The sequence below is a fragment of the Chiloscyllium plagiosum genome, unplaced genomic scaffold (assembly GCF_037043375.1).
Source record: "Chiloscyllium plagiosum isolate Xiang-an unplaced genomic scaffold, Cpla_swu_hap1 HiC_scaffold_7, whole genome shotgun sequence".
In the NCBI taxonomy this organism is placed as follows: domain Eukaryota; kingdom Metazoa; phylum Chordata; class Chondrichthyes; order Orectolobiformes; family Hemiscylliidae; genus Chiloscyllium; species Chiloscyllium plagiosum.
The window spans coordinates 49214525-49229879 of NW_028270145.1; the positions used below are offsets into that span (position 1 = coordinate 49214525).

General features: G+C 40.1%; 1 protein-coding gene across 2 annotated transcripts in view; it reads right to left on the bottom strand.

Annotated features, from left to right (window-relative positions):
- The window catches only part of agps (alkylglycerone phosphate synthase), a 153747-nt gene that overhangs the window by 73483 nt on the left and 64909 nt on the right, over positions 1 to 15355 (bottom strand). For both annotated transcript variants that reach the window (XM_043693534.2, XM_043693535.2), the window contains one exon: positions 9039 to 9119. In XM_043693534.2, coding sequence (XP_043549469.2) covers positions 9039 to 9119 — 81 coding nt within the window. The remainder of the gene's footprint in view (positions 1 to 9038; positions 9120 to 15355) is intronic.

A 15355-nucleotide genomic window follows, 5' to 3' on the forward strand; every position in this document is an offset into this window, starting at 1 on the left:
AACTCAAGTTTGTAAATCACTGCAAAGAGACATGTTGGCGAAGTTTTTCACTTTGCACTCATTAGGACAAATGCAACAAAGCTAAACTTCAAACAACTCAATTTATGTCAGGGGAGAAGGGAGTGCTGATTAGTTGGCAATTTGGCACAGATTATCTCCATTGTTGCCATGGAAAGAGCAACAGGGAACTACAAGATTCCTAGGCTTCTCAGTCATTCAAAAAGTGTGGAAGGCTCAAATATATTATTCTTATTAGTAGAAATATGACCTCTGCATATTAACGAATGTCATGTCCAGTAACCATAAAAGATTATCTTAAATTGACTAGTGCAGATTTAGTGTCGTTTTTTTGTTCATGCAGATTTGAGTTGGAGAGCCTCTTCTGTACTGTATCATTCTATGGCTGTTTACTTAGAGTACTCAGGATTGCTCAAGTGTTGCCCAGCCACAGAATCATAACAACTGTAGATGCTTCAGGCTCAGTTTGCAAATGTGGGTTGGTTTAGTATGGTCGACACTCTGCCTAGTACACAGAGCTGAATGAATATTATTCTTTGATTCCACCAGCCAACCATTGGGACATATGGCCTACGTACATGGCAGCACACCAGTACTGAAATTCAAACAACACTAAAACATCGAACAGTACAGCACAGTACAGGCCCTGCAGCTCAATGTTGCACTGACCTTTTATCTTACTCTAAGATCAGATTAATTTACATACCCTTCATTGTACAGGTACACAATCCTTAATCCAAAACCTTAGAGGCCAGCTGGCTTTTGTATTTTTTCAGAATAAATTACATTTTCACAGTGAAATAAAAAAAAACTTACTGAGCAGCAGACGCAAGTGTACTACTACGAGCACTGAGACAGAACTGACGCCTGCCAGTCCTGGGCCACACCGCCACATCACATCTGAGTGGCATGGGTCGTGTGGGCGTGGAATTGAGTTAACCGTTTGCATGCCAAACAACCTTGTTACGGAGAAAAAAAACTTCGGATTTTGGAATTTCGGATAAAGGATTGTCTACCTGTACTATCTTCCATGCCCCTATCCAAGAGTCGCTTAAATGTCCCTAATGCATCCAACACTACCACCACTGCTGGCAGTGCAATCTACACACCGACCACTCTCTACGTAAAGAATCTATCTCCCCATAACCTTAAAACCCCTTCATGACAGCCATATCCACCCTGGGGAAAAAGTCTCTGGCTATCCACTCTGTCTATGCTTCTCATCAGCTTGTACACCTCTATCAAGTCAGTTCTCATCCTTCTTCGCTCCAATGAGAAAAGCCCTAGCTTCCTCAAACCTTACTTCATTAGGAATGCCCTCCAGTCCAGGCAGCATCCTGGTAAATCTCTTCTGCACCCTCTCTGAAGCTTCCATATCCTTCTTATAATGAGGCTCCCAGAACTGAACAGTGTTCCAAGTGTGGTCTAACTAGGACTCAATAGAGCTGCAGCATAACCTTGTGTCTCTTAAACTCACTCCCCCTGCTAATGAAAGCCAACAGACCATATGCCTTCTTGACAGCCCTATCAACTTGGGTGGCAACTTTGAGAGATCTATGGACATGGACCCCAAGATCCCTCTGTTCCTCTACATTGCCAAGAATCCTGCCTTTAACCCTCTAATTCTGCACTCAAATTTGACCTTCCAAAGTGAATCACTTCATACTTTCCAGGTTGAACACCATCTGCCACTTATCAGCCCAGTTCTGCATCCTGTCAATGGCCTGTTGCAACCTACAGCAGCCCTCCAACACTATCTACCACTTCACCAACCTTCGTGTTACCGACAAACTTACTAACCCATCCTTCCCCTTCCCCATCCAAGTCATTTATAAAAATCACAATGTTCAAGAGCTGGCTGGTGGAGCATCTTCTTGGAATTGTGGAAGATCCATCTCAGTGGGAAATACCACATGTGCTGCTACTGCATATTAACAGTGCGAAATGGCCTGTTTAACTGTTACTGACATTTTTGAATTTGGTTTGAAAGTACTGACTTCTCCACTTCCATCTATCAAAAGGCTTCTTTACCTGGTAAACATACATATTAGGATTCACAAAGCTCAAAAGACTGGCCTCAACAGCAAGACTGTAAATAAGGCTTTAGCCATTCGCTGACCTTGCATGCTTGATGCAGATAGAGTGTGTGCGCATTCTGTCTGCGTCAAAACTATCCTCTGGGACAAAGTTTTCCTCATCAGATCAATGTGCACTGCCTATCATTTGAATTCACAAATGGAAATACATCCAGGGAAGTTAGTTGGGTGGACCTGAGAAATAAGAAAGGGATGATCACCTTATTGGGATTGTATGATAGACCCCCTAATAGTCAGAGGGAAATTGAGAATCAAACTTGTAAGGAGATCTCAGTTATCTGTAAGAATAATAGGGTAGTTATGGTAGGGGATTTTAACTTTCCAAACATAGACTGGGACTGCCATAGTGTTAAGGGTTTAGATGAAGAGGAATTTCTTAAGTGCGTACAAGAAAAATTTCTGATTCAGTATGTGGATGTACCTACTAAAGGTGGTGCAAAACTTGACCTGCTCTTGAGAAATAAGGCAGGGCAGGTGACCGAGGTGTCAGTGTGGGAGCACTTTGGGGCCAGCAACCATAATTCTATTAGATTTAAAATAGTAATGGAAAAAGATAGACCAGATCTAAAAGTTGAAGTTCTAAATCGGAGGAAGGCCAATTTTGACGGTATTAGGCAAGAGCTTTGAAAAGCTGACTGGGGGCAGATGTTCGGAGGTAAAGGGACGGCTGGAAAATGGGAAGCCTTCAGAAATGAGATAACAAGTGTCCAGAGAAAGTATATTCCTGTTAGGGTGAAAAGGAAGGCTGGTAGGTATAGGGAATGCTGGATGACTAAAGAAATTGAGGGTTAAGAAAAAGAAGGAATCTTACGTAAGCTATAGACAGGATAGATCGAGTGAATCCTTAAGATTATAATGGCAGTAGGAGTATAGTTAAGAGGGAAATCGGGAGGGCAAAAAGGGGACATGAGATAGCTTTGAGTTAAGGAGAATCCAAAGGGTTTTTACAAATACATTAAGGACAAAAGGGTAACTAGGGAGAGAATAGGGCCCCCCAAAGATCAGCAAGGCGACCTTTGTGTGGAGCCACAGAAAATGGGAGAGATAGTAAATGAATAATTTGCATCAGTATTTGTGAGAAGATTTGTAGCTCAGGTGCTCGTTGCTGTGGTTCTGTTCGCCGAGCTGGAAGTTTTTGTTGCAAACGTTTCGTCCCCTGTCTAGGTGACATCCTCAGTGCTTGGGAGCCTCCTGTGAAGCGCTTCTGTGGTGTTTCCTCCGGCATTTATAGTGGCCTGTCCCTGCCGCCTCTGGTTGTCAGTTTCAGCTGTCCGCTGTAGTGGCCGGTATATTGGGTCCAGGTCTATGTGTTTGTTGATGGAGTTTGTGGATGAGTGCCAAGCTTCTAGGAATTCCCTGGTTGTTCTTTGTTTCGCTTGCCCTATAATGGTAGTGTTGTCCCAGTCAAATTCATGTTGCTTGTCGTCTGCGTGTGTGGCTACGAGGGATAGCTGGTCGTGTCGTTTCGTGGCTAGTTGATGTTCGTGGATGCGGATCGTTAGCTATCTTCCTGTTTGTCCTATATAGTGTTTTGTGCAGTCCTTGCATGGGATTTTGTACACTACGTTAGTTTTGCTCATGCTGGGTATCGGGTCCTTCGTTTTGGTGAGTTGTTGTCTGAGAGTAGCTGTTGGTTTGTGTGCTGTTATAAGTCCTAGTGGTCGCAGTAGTCTGGCTGTCATTTCAGAGATGTTCTTGATGTATGGTAGTGTGGCTAGACCTTTGGGTTGCGGCATGTCCTCGTTCTGTTGTCTTTCCCTTAGGCATCTGTTGATGAAATTGCGCGGATATCCGTTTTTTGCGAATACCTTGTATAGGTATTCCTCTTCCTCTTTTTGCAGTTCTGGTGTACTGCAGTGTGTTGTGGCCCTTTTGAATAGTAGTGTCTTGATGCAACTTCGTTTGTGTGTGTATTGGGGTGGTTGCTTTCATAGTTCAGGACTTAGTCTGTATGTGTGGCTTTCCTGTGTACCTTAGTGGTGAATTCTCCATTTGGTGTTCTCTGTACCCTCACGTCTAGGAATGGGAGTTGGTTGTCCTTTTCTTCCTCTCTCGTGAATCGGTATTTATTGTGGAAGAGGATATGAAAGATATAGATTGTTGGGAAATGGATGGTGACACCTTGCAAATTGTCCATATTACAGAGGAGAAAGTGCTGGATGTCTTGAAACACATACAGGTGGAGAAATCCCCAGGACCTGATCAGGTGTACCCTAGAACCCCGTGGGAAGCTAGAGAAGTGATTGCTGGGCCTCTTGCTGAGATATTTGTATCATCGATAGTCACAGGTGAGGTGCTGGAAGACAGGAGGTTGGCTAACGTGATGCCACTGTTTAAGAAGGGTGGTAAGGACAAGATAGGGAACTATAGAGTGAAGGGCATAAGCTTAGAATAAGGAGTCACATATTTAAGACACGGATAAAGAGGAATTTGTGAATCGGTAGACTTCTTTACCACAGAGTGCTGTCAAGGCTGGATCAATAAGTATATTCAATACTGAATATAGATTTTTCTTCAGTAGGAAGACGACAGGAAAATGGAGTTGAAGTTTATCAGATCAGCTCTAGTCTCATCGAATGGTGGAGCAGACTCAGACGAATAGCCTACTTCTGCTCCTACATCTTATGGTGTTACTATCCCAAGAGAAAATGTATTAGGAAAATGAATAAGATTGACATGTTCCCTGGATCTCATGGCCTGCTCCTGTCTCTTAAATGAACTTGCTGCGGAGATAGTGGATGAATTGGCTGTAATTATCCAAACATTTCACTAGATACTTGAAAAATCCCAGCAGATTGAAAAACATTAAATGTTACACCTGCATTCAAGAAATGAGGCAGACAGGAAACAGGAAAATAATTAGCCAGTTAGCATATATTTGCATTAGGAAAATGTTTGAATCCATTCCTAAAACAAAAAGTAGGAAGACATTTAGAAAATTACAGAATCAGGGAGTCAACATGTCTTTGTGATACATATCATTTAGGATAAGTCAGTTATTCAGTCATGACTGATCTGTTTGTGTTTCAAGTTATATATTCCCATCTTCTCTAATAACCATTGATTCCATTGCCTTACAAAAATCTATCTACTCCGCCTCCAAAGGCAGTGTTCCCAAGTTTCACAACAGGATAAGTAAAATGTCCCTTTTCCGTCCTAAAAGGGCAACCCCTAATTTCAAAACAGTTTGCCTTATTTTGGCTCACCCATACATTCAATTCCACTTCTAAAGACCATTCAATATCATAAATACTAAATCGAGTTTCTGTTAAATATTAGCACGCGATATTATTACAATCGGTGGAGGAGCAAGGTACAATATGTTCTCAATGGAAGGACTGGAAAAATTCCAACATTCTAAATTAAAAGTTAATAGTGTCAAGCTGAGCTTGTTACATTATCATCTTACTCCTAAATAAGAGTTATAAATTGCACACAAAATGAAATCTACATTCAGAACAAGAAGAATTTAACATCATAGAGCTATAGCTTAATCACCATTGTAGCAAATTAGCATTCACTAAGTATCTATTTATAAATACTATCAGATTCACATCACCATTTGTTGGAAACTCCCCCCAAAAAATACAAAAACAACAATGCATGCAAAACAGGTAATCAAGCCAAATGTATATGGCTCTCCCATTTAAAATTGTATTAGAGATATCACATCACACAAAGATAAAAATGCTTGCTCTGACTTGCAAAGTCTCCTAAACTACTTCCAGAAGAAATATTTAGAAGAAAATAGACCTTGAAATTATTTTGCACATAACAAGTCTACATTTTGTTAGTAAAATGTAATGGCAATTGGAAAAAATCATTCGGGAACTGCCTGCAGTAAAACCCCTTAAGAAATTATATATCTTGAAACCATCTGCCAGGAAAAACACTGATCCTTTGTGGAACACATCAGCATCTATTTGAGATGCAGCACATGTACTCCAACTCATTAACTGATTACTAATACCTAATTTTCAGAATTTACTTTCTTGTTCCATCTGCTCAACACCGGAGTTTAATCACCTCAGAAACAAAAAGGAACACGAGCATTTCCACAAAGGTTGTTTAAAAATCTTGATGTCTTGCCAATGCTTGCATTCTGGAAATATCTTATGACACAAACATTTTCAGATTTACAACCCACTCAGTATTAAACATGAGCCGCACTATCAATATTTATTTTCATCAATTGATGCTTTTAGAAATATAATGTTGCATTGGACAAATCTTCATGTAATTGGTAATCAATTGGTCTGGGACAATTAATAGCATATTTCATCACCTCAATATCACCTGGATGCCTTATCAAAACTCAAAATGCTTATTTTCATTTTTCCAAACATTGTGTCCCATTGTATCCCTAGTAAAATAACAAACACGAACAGTACAGTTGGAACTTAATCCATAATAATCAAATTGGCAAAGCTGTACAATTTAATAAAAGTATTTAAATTAGATTAGATTACAGTGTGGAAACAGACCCTTCGGCCCAACAAGTCCACACCGACCCGCCGAAGCGCAACCTACCCATACCCCTACATTTACCCCTTACCTAACACTACGGACAATTTAGCATGGCCAATTCACCTGACCTGCACATCTTTGGACTGTGGGACGAAACCGGAGCACCCGGAGGAAACCCACGCAGACACAGGGAGAACATGCAAACTCCACACAGTCAGTCACCTGAGGCAGGAACTGAACCCAGGTCTCTGGCGCTGTGAGGCAGCAGTGCTAGCCACTGTGCCACCGTGCCGCCCATCTGAAATTTAAATTTGTGATTTGTGATTTGGTTCGAGGACTAACTCAAGAATCCTTCATTAACTTCAGATTTTCCAGATTTAAATACCACAATTCAAGATTTCGAAAATTATAGAAAAGTTTGCTTAAATATAAGCTGGCTATGATTTACAAATTTATCACACATTTAACACAAAAAGTTGCCTCAAATGTTAATAATACTAGACCCAGGAGGTGATGCTGTAGGACGAAATTTAGTCAACTGAACTTAAATCAATTGTAACTGTCGTACTTGACATTGACCACAGAGTGGTGCTAAGACAAAGCATCTTGACAAGAATGGAGAGGTTTTCCTAAGGGCAAATTCAACGTTCCAAACTAGAATGCAAAACATTCATTCTCATGTTCTTTTAATGTTTTTTTGACATGTGGCTTGCCAATCTATTTCAATTTAGAATATTATAGCTTCATCAATGTACCTCCTCGCCCCAGTATTCCTTCAAAGTCTTGGTTACTGGATGTCACCAATGCATCCACCACTTCAAATGACATATTACTGCCTGGTTCTTTGCCTTATAGAAACATCACTCAGTTGCTACCCCAAATAGCCCTGTTGCAATCCAGAGTGGTAACAGTTAATGGTGCTTCTGCACCCACTCCCTGTCAATTAGCTTGTAGACCATTTTGTAATTAGTTTTACTGAGTGAAGCCTGAAATTTAATTTAATAACTATCTAATTCACCATCCCACACTCCACTTACAAATTATCCAATCTTGAATTATTATTCTTCAAAACTTAGACTTTTGTTTAAAGCGATGTGTCAGGGTCTTTACAATTTAATATACTCACATCTTTATTTAGTTAAAACATATCAACTTTCCAAAGCATTTAATATGTTTAGCTGCAATAGTGCCAAATAATTTATTTCATGTCGTTTTGGCATCATTCTGTATAGAGCTCTTTAAATAGGCAGTTCCTGAATTTAAATGTACTTTGGAATTGATTTTTGACTTCCTTATACTATTCTCTGGGGTCACTTAGCTGGTTGAAGCATTTGTGATGCACAGTGACGTCTATTACCACAGGTTACCATGAAGGTCCTGCCTTCTCAAATTCACCCTTCACCTAAGGTTGGTGACCCTGAGGTTAAACCACCACCGTCACGTGTCTCCATTTTCCTCTAATAAGAGAAACTTTATGGTCATCTGGACTGTGGCACCTTTACTCTTGCTTTGCTCACACCACCAACCCTACTGCCCATTATACTCCTCGCCTGTCTTTATTAATAAACTTCTTTATTGTTCACTCAAAGCCCAGTTAAACTGGTTCATTTTGAAAGATAAGTTCATTTAGTTCTGGGAGATAGGTATTCACAAGGGAAGGAATCAATTTCTAAATTAACCTTGTAGTCACCAAGGAAAGGGCCAGTGAATGAAGAATGGGAACTAGTTCATCCCTCTTATCCAGAAGCTTAACAATTTGAGATCTCTGATCTGTAACAAATAAGGGTATCTTGCTAAAGGTCTGGGAATAACACTTCACTGGAGAGAGGAGGTACATAGATTAAGCTATGCTAACATCCTTCTTTCTTTAGCATTTGCCCATGCAGATTTTCAACTTTGCCCTGCTGGCTTCTCAACCTCTACATTTTCTTTATTCTAAAGTACCATCAGGCTCTCTTAACCATTTTTTCTTCTCTCCTGTCACTTCCTCATCTAGTACTCCACCCTTCAAGTACTTGTTCAATTTTTTTTTTCCATTGCATATTACTTCTATTTTAAGACATCTGGTTATAAACATCGATGTGCAGCAACATGTGCATTAATAATCAATGACTGGGTAAATGTTCAAAATTCAACATTTACTTGCACTTCTTCAATGACCTGTAAATGATATTGTGATAAATGTGAAGTCCCGCCAGGTAATATTGGCTGTCAAGTCTAACATATAATTAAATGGTTTGTCAAGTCAGTGGAGATATTGGGTAAAAATCATCTTCTCAGAAAGGACAATAGGCAAATATTTTATAATAGTCCATCATATTTTATGAAAAGAAAACTCGAAAGCAACACACTTTTCCCAACTTAGAACCCCTTTACCTTGAACACAAAAAGCTAGCTTTACTAATGTGAATTTTCATTCCATAACTGCTGTCCAACATATAATAAAGTTAATCTTACCTGTCTTTCAAGATCTTGCCCAGTAATGCCAGACTCCACATGAGCTGTCAAGTTCTTTTCATCAACCCACAATATTCGATTCTGTTTTTGAAAGAATTTAAATAAAGTAATTGTATCTACTTTATCCCATTAAAAGCCTCTGTTCACTTGCATCATCTATCAATTCTTGCAATTAAACAATATACGATACATAACTATTGCCGGTTCTTTTCTTAGTGGGTAAGGTTCCATGTGTGCATGACAATCTTGAATACCTTAAAGTACTAATTCATTCTTTATCCTTTGCAGAAATTCTAAGCAGATTTAAAAAAAACCTTTCTATTCATTCAGGGGATGAGGATGTTGCTGGCTAGGTCAGCATTTATTACCGGTCTCTAAGTATTCGGAAGGGTAGTTAAAATCTGGAGTCACATGCAGGCCAGGTAGCAGTTTCCTTCCCATCCACTTATTGCCAACCCACCTACCTTTCCCCGACACGGTCATGGTAAAGCCTCACAGGAGAGCTAACATTACACGCATTAAATTTTTCATCCCCATTCCCACTCCCCAGTCTTGATCAAAGATCCCAACCTGAAATGTCAACCCCGCCAATCCTCTAATGTGCTTTTACCAGCTCCACACTTCTTCAACTCTGACTTTCCAGCATCTGCAATCTCTCCATCTCCAACCTGGTAGATTTTCCTTCGGGAGAACAGGGCATGCCACATCTAAATACCAAGCATGCATGGTAACATTATTACCTACCATCAACTACCACTCACTCCTCAGGCACTCAGGGGCACTTTTTTGAAGCTTCTCTGTAGCAACAGAAGATTTTGATCCCACCCAAGATCTGAAAGAGCACACTTCCAGCAGGGTCTACTGGATAAACCAATCAGGAGTTGGAACCACTCATCAATATAGAGGTGCCAGGGTTAACTGTAGTAACCAACACTACCCTTGGCCAAAATCAGCTGACTCAGCACAGACCACAAAACAAACCTGGGAATAGTAGTTTTATTCATGTCAACACTGGTATCGTCATTACTAATTTAGTCGGGGCAAAGACTCATAGGATAGCTAACATTACATGCATTAGACTTTTAGACATCTGCATTTGAAATATATAGTGATGCATTAACTTGGTCACGGACAAAAACAAAATTTAACTGTTGTATGTCATTCAGTACTTGATACCTGAACAGCAAACACAGATTTATGGTTTTGCAAGAATTTCGTTGCTGTTCAAAGAATCAGTCCTGAACTGAAAACCTATTAAATCACCTCTCTTTAAATGTTTTTGTCAAATCATGAAGTCACAATAGCAGGGCTGTCCCAAAAGGAGTCTTTCCAGAACTAAGCAGCTCCGACTCTGAGGAGACTGTCTATGCACATTAATCCTTATTACATCCATCCATGTTTGCAGTTTACACCAACTCGTAATGTCAACAAAACATGCCAACCAACCCCTGCTGGAGTTAGTACCAGTTTGTACATGTACAGAAGAGTGCATGGTAAGATTACTACCTACCAACTACCACTCACGCATCAGGCATTCGGGCATTTTTTGAAGCTTCTCTGTAGCAACAGAAGATTTGAAATTTGAAAACACAGAATAGATATGATAAAATATTTTTCAATAAAATGCCATTAACAATGGCTCGACAGTTCATTGCCTCTGTTGTTATAAATCTGAATCCAGGTTTATCATTTACTACACATTTCCCCTACCCAAGCTGTGCTTCTAACAATGGGAGTGCATGAACCTTGTTTAGTATTTTGATGCTACTTCCACTGAGCACATTTACATGAGATATCCACCTCTGTCCATCTACCAGCCACACAATTCTAGATTTGCACTTTCAGTATGGTAAGGAATTGATTTGTCCACATTGAAGTAGGTTATGGTGTATAGATGCACTCTTGTGATACTGTGGAGGAGATTCAAGGGGACAAAGCACGGCATGCGTTAACATATAGCAAACTACCCAGCAACTTTATCATGTTCATGGCACCAATTAAGTCACCCATCCCTCCTACCTTCCGCTACTCCAAATCATGAATCTGGATTCCCACACTCTTCTGTCCTCCATTCATTTTGGCATGCAACTCTACTCTCTGACCTTATTAATTACTCTATTAAATTGTATCTACTGCATTATTGTCTATCCTGGTATCTCAAGAAATTCAATAAAAGTCAATCAAGAAAAGGTTTCATTTCAAATCCATGTTGCTCTTTAATTCCTAAAACAATTTCTGTCCTCCTTTTTAAATAAAGACATTACGTTAGCCATTATAGTCCGCACGCACAAAGCATTTTTTACAATCAATTATTACATTTGCAGAGTAATGCTTTTGCTACTTCTTTTCTAAGGTACAGGGCAATCCCCATATCCACAGGTACTTTTACCACGGTTTCAGTTACCCACAATTTATTGTGGCCCGAACATATTACAAAGAACATTGTAGAACCAGGGACCGGGGGGCTGCCGGGAAGGTATATTTCCCATTTAAATGAATGGATTCACTACTTTCCACTGCTTCAAGCTTCTGCGGTAGGTCTTAGAATATATTCCTGCATGGGTACCGGGGGGTACTATTGCATTTTAAGGAATGTGGATGTAATCCATGGAAGAAGGGCTTCAACCTCTGTGGCTTGCACAGTTATTCAACACATCCCTTTTTATTTTGAAAGAACTGACCTGCTCCCTCATCTTATCATTTCAGGTTATGTCTACCCAGTCTCTCTCTCTGGTAAATATTAAATGAAACAATTACTCTATTACTACCCATGGTATTACCTTGTGTATGCCATAATGGGCTTATTCCCATTATAACTTTCACTTTTTTGATGTTTTGTTGATATATTCCTTCATAGTACCTCAATGCTTTCCTAGTTGTTTTTTAAATTCTCTGTCATACTCGAGTTGAGTTCTGCTAGGGACATTACCTTGATTTCAAGGGCAGTCATTTTCACCCTCACCTCTGGAATTTAGCTCTTTTGCCTATGTTTAAACTAAGGCTGTTGGGAGGTCAGGAGCTGAGCGGCCCTGGCAGAACCTAACCCACGAATCACAAAGCAAATGCAGCTTGCTAAGACCGTCCATCACTTTACAGATGACAGATGTAGATCAATGGGTGGTCATTGGCTGGGTTAGATTTTTCCTGCTTTTTGAGTATAGAAATACCTGGGCACTTTTCCACACTGTTGGGAAGATGCCAGTTTTGTGGCTGTACTGGAATAGTTCAGCTAGGAGTACAAGCTCTGGAGCATAACTTCTCAGTACTATTGCCAGAACTTTGTCAGGACCCATGGCCTATGCTGTATCCAGGGCCTCCAGTCATTTCTGATATCATGCGAAATGTACTGAATTGACTGAAGACTGTCGTGTCATCTTCTGGCTAAAGATTGTTACAAACGTTTCAGCCTTATTTTTTGCATGAATGTGCTGGGTTCTCCCACTATCAAAGATGCGCATATTTGTGGAGACTCCTGTACTAATGAGTTGTCTCATCGTCTAACAGTTTGTGAAATGAAATAACAGGACAGCAGAGCTTAGATCTGATCTGCTGGCTGTGGAATCCACAGCTGTCTATCACTTGCTGCCCAATCTAGTTTGTCACCCAAGTAGCCATGTTTTATTGCTTTACCAGATTGACAGCTCACTTTGGTATACCTGGTGCTGCTCTGGCATGCCTTGATGTAAGTCAAGTATGGTTTTCTCTCCCGTTGGTTCCCTCAGCACCTGAAGCAGACCCCATGCAGTAACTATATCCTTAAGGATTCAACTGGGTCAATCATTAATGGTGCTGCACAGCCAATCTTGGTGATGGATATTGAAGTACCCCACCCAGAGTACATTCTGTACCCTTGCAATCGATCGGAAGAGCCATCTTTAATGCAGTCAGATGATTTAGACGATGCCTGACCAGTGTCATTGGCCAGAGCTTTTTCACTAAGTAATTGACAAGTCCCTGGAAATGTACAAAAGTAATGTATACACAGGAGCAGGAAACAGCTGTCATCAGACATTGGATGGATAAAGACAATGGAAGAATACAGGGAAAAGAATTTCCTAAAACTTCAGCTGCTGCCAAAAGCTACACAATTCATCAATGTACTCTGCATTAATCAGTCTGTTCGCCCTCTAGGATCAGCAAGCACACTCTCACCATCTTAAAATCACGAGTTCTAACAGCTATTTTGGCCAAGTTAAAACTTACAGTAAACACAGTAAAATACTTCATCCAGCTTCCTATGCCTAGACTTGAATATGCGAAAAATGCTTCTCAGAAGATAAAATGAATGCCAGCCTCAAAATGTTCTGGATTACCAATGTGAATCTTTCACTCATGCAAGTGGAACACTAAATGATTCAACAGTTGCAAGTCAATTGTTCATTACAGCTGAATGTTGAATGCATTCTGCCAGTTCAAGAACCAAAGTCAAGTGGCAGATTTAATCAAGTCAATCCTTCTTTTGCATATACATTAAGTACAATGTTGAAACTCTTGAATGGTTACATTTTTGGAACAGTAAAATAGTTTTAATGAACCAGAAAACAGGAAACAATTTTACATTTTATATGACCCACGTTGGCATGGAGAGAGGCCAACATTAAAGTCTAGCTTGAAAGGTCTAAATGAATGTAAATCATTTTTTTAAAAAAAATTGATTTACATGGGTTGCTAAATGTTTAATTCAATATTTTAGTTTTAGCTCTGCAACAGCACAAGTTTGATCACATCAGGTCCCACAGCTAGCAGTGACAACAAAATAAGACAATATTGGGCAGGGACCAAGTAGAGATAACCTATTTTCAAAATATGCCATGGATGGACATGAGAGATTCTAAGAGGATAGAAAAAGCCTCTGTTCAACATTTCATCCAAAAAGGTGGCACACCCAACATTGCAAGCACTGGATTGTCAGCCAAGATCTTTTGCTCCTGTCTCTGAAGTGGAGGTTAAGCCTGTAACTTTCAGACACATAAGGTTGCTACTACTAAAACATCTCAGCTCAAAGTCTCAATGGAGTTTAAAGGGCCATAATGGCTACAGAAGCAATCTTTGGGGAAAAAAGATTATCTAGTTGATGTATGAAAATTCAAATCTATATAATATTTCTCTTTCAAAAAATAGGTAATACAATTTATTATAATGAATATTAACTTCAAAAAAAAACCTTTTAAATGGAAAATTAAATATTTTTGGAGAATTTCTCACAAACATGAGCTTTTCAAATTCTGTAATAATTAAACTACTCATTTTCTAATTCAACCTTTCCTTTAATGAACGAATGAAGAAATAGTTTATTTATTGGCACTTACATTTTACAATAAATAGCACAGCAAAATACAGTGAAAAACTTCAACAGTACCATTTTGAAAAGTTGAAAGATGTGATGATGGAAAAGCAGAGTTGGTCTGGCAGCATCCGAGCAGCAGGAGTCGAAGTTTTGAGCATGAGCTCTTGATCAGCAATGCGGTGGCGGTGGATCTTGAGATGGTCGCAGGGGCAGTTGGCGGCGATTGGAGTGGCGGTATAGTCAGTGACAGCTGCGATCTGTGGGACTTCAGGGGTGGAAGTGACCTCATTGTTTGCCACGATGGTAATAGCTGGAGCGGCCACATGCTACTGGCGTCAAAGAGGCTCTGGAGGCCAGGAGAAACGTTTGGGATGATTGAGGAATCCTGAGTTTGGAGGTAAGTACGTGAAAGTTTGATATACTTACATTCCTTGATGTCCAATATGGTGGAGAAAAAGCATTTGTTGAGCATGTGGATTCTTCTAAGGATGAAGAACGACAATGTACTTTGCAGATCTGGGAGAGTGTGGCCCTGACCTGGGGCAGGGCTGACTTCAGGGAGAATAGGTGACGGCACATGGCTGCGAGTGTGGAGCGGAGGATCCAGAGGGATAACTGTTTCTGGAGCTTTGGATTTGTTGTAGGAAGTGGTTGTCCTGGTCAGGTCCAAATTGTGATGGCCTGAATGTCGTGCGGAGTCCACGCGGGATCGGTTGGCTCCGTAGGCAGGCACTGAGGAAGATGTGGCTATGGTAGCGGGTCTGCTTCAGAGGAGAGGAGACAGCATTGAAGTTGTTTTGCTAATTTTCAATGTGTCATTTATGAACTTTTTAAAGGGCAATGTAAATTGTCCATGTCAGGAATGGCTGATAGAACTTGGCCTCTGCTGAATCTCTGGAACTTCAAAGCATTTTTTAAAAAGCACTTACTCCTGATACCAATCGGTTAAACACTAAAATCAATTGAGCACTGCACTTGGCTTGCAATGAATTTGTTAGCACATTTTTGGTTTCTCCCATCACTAACAATC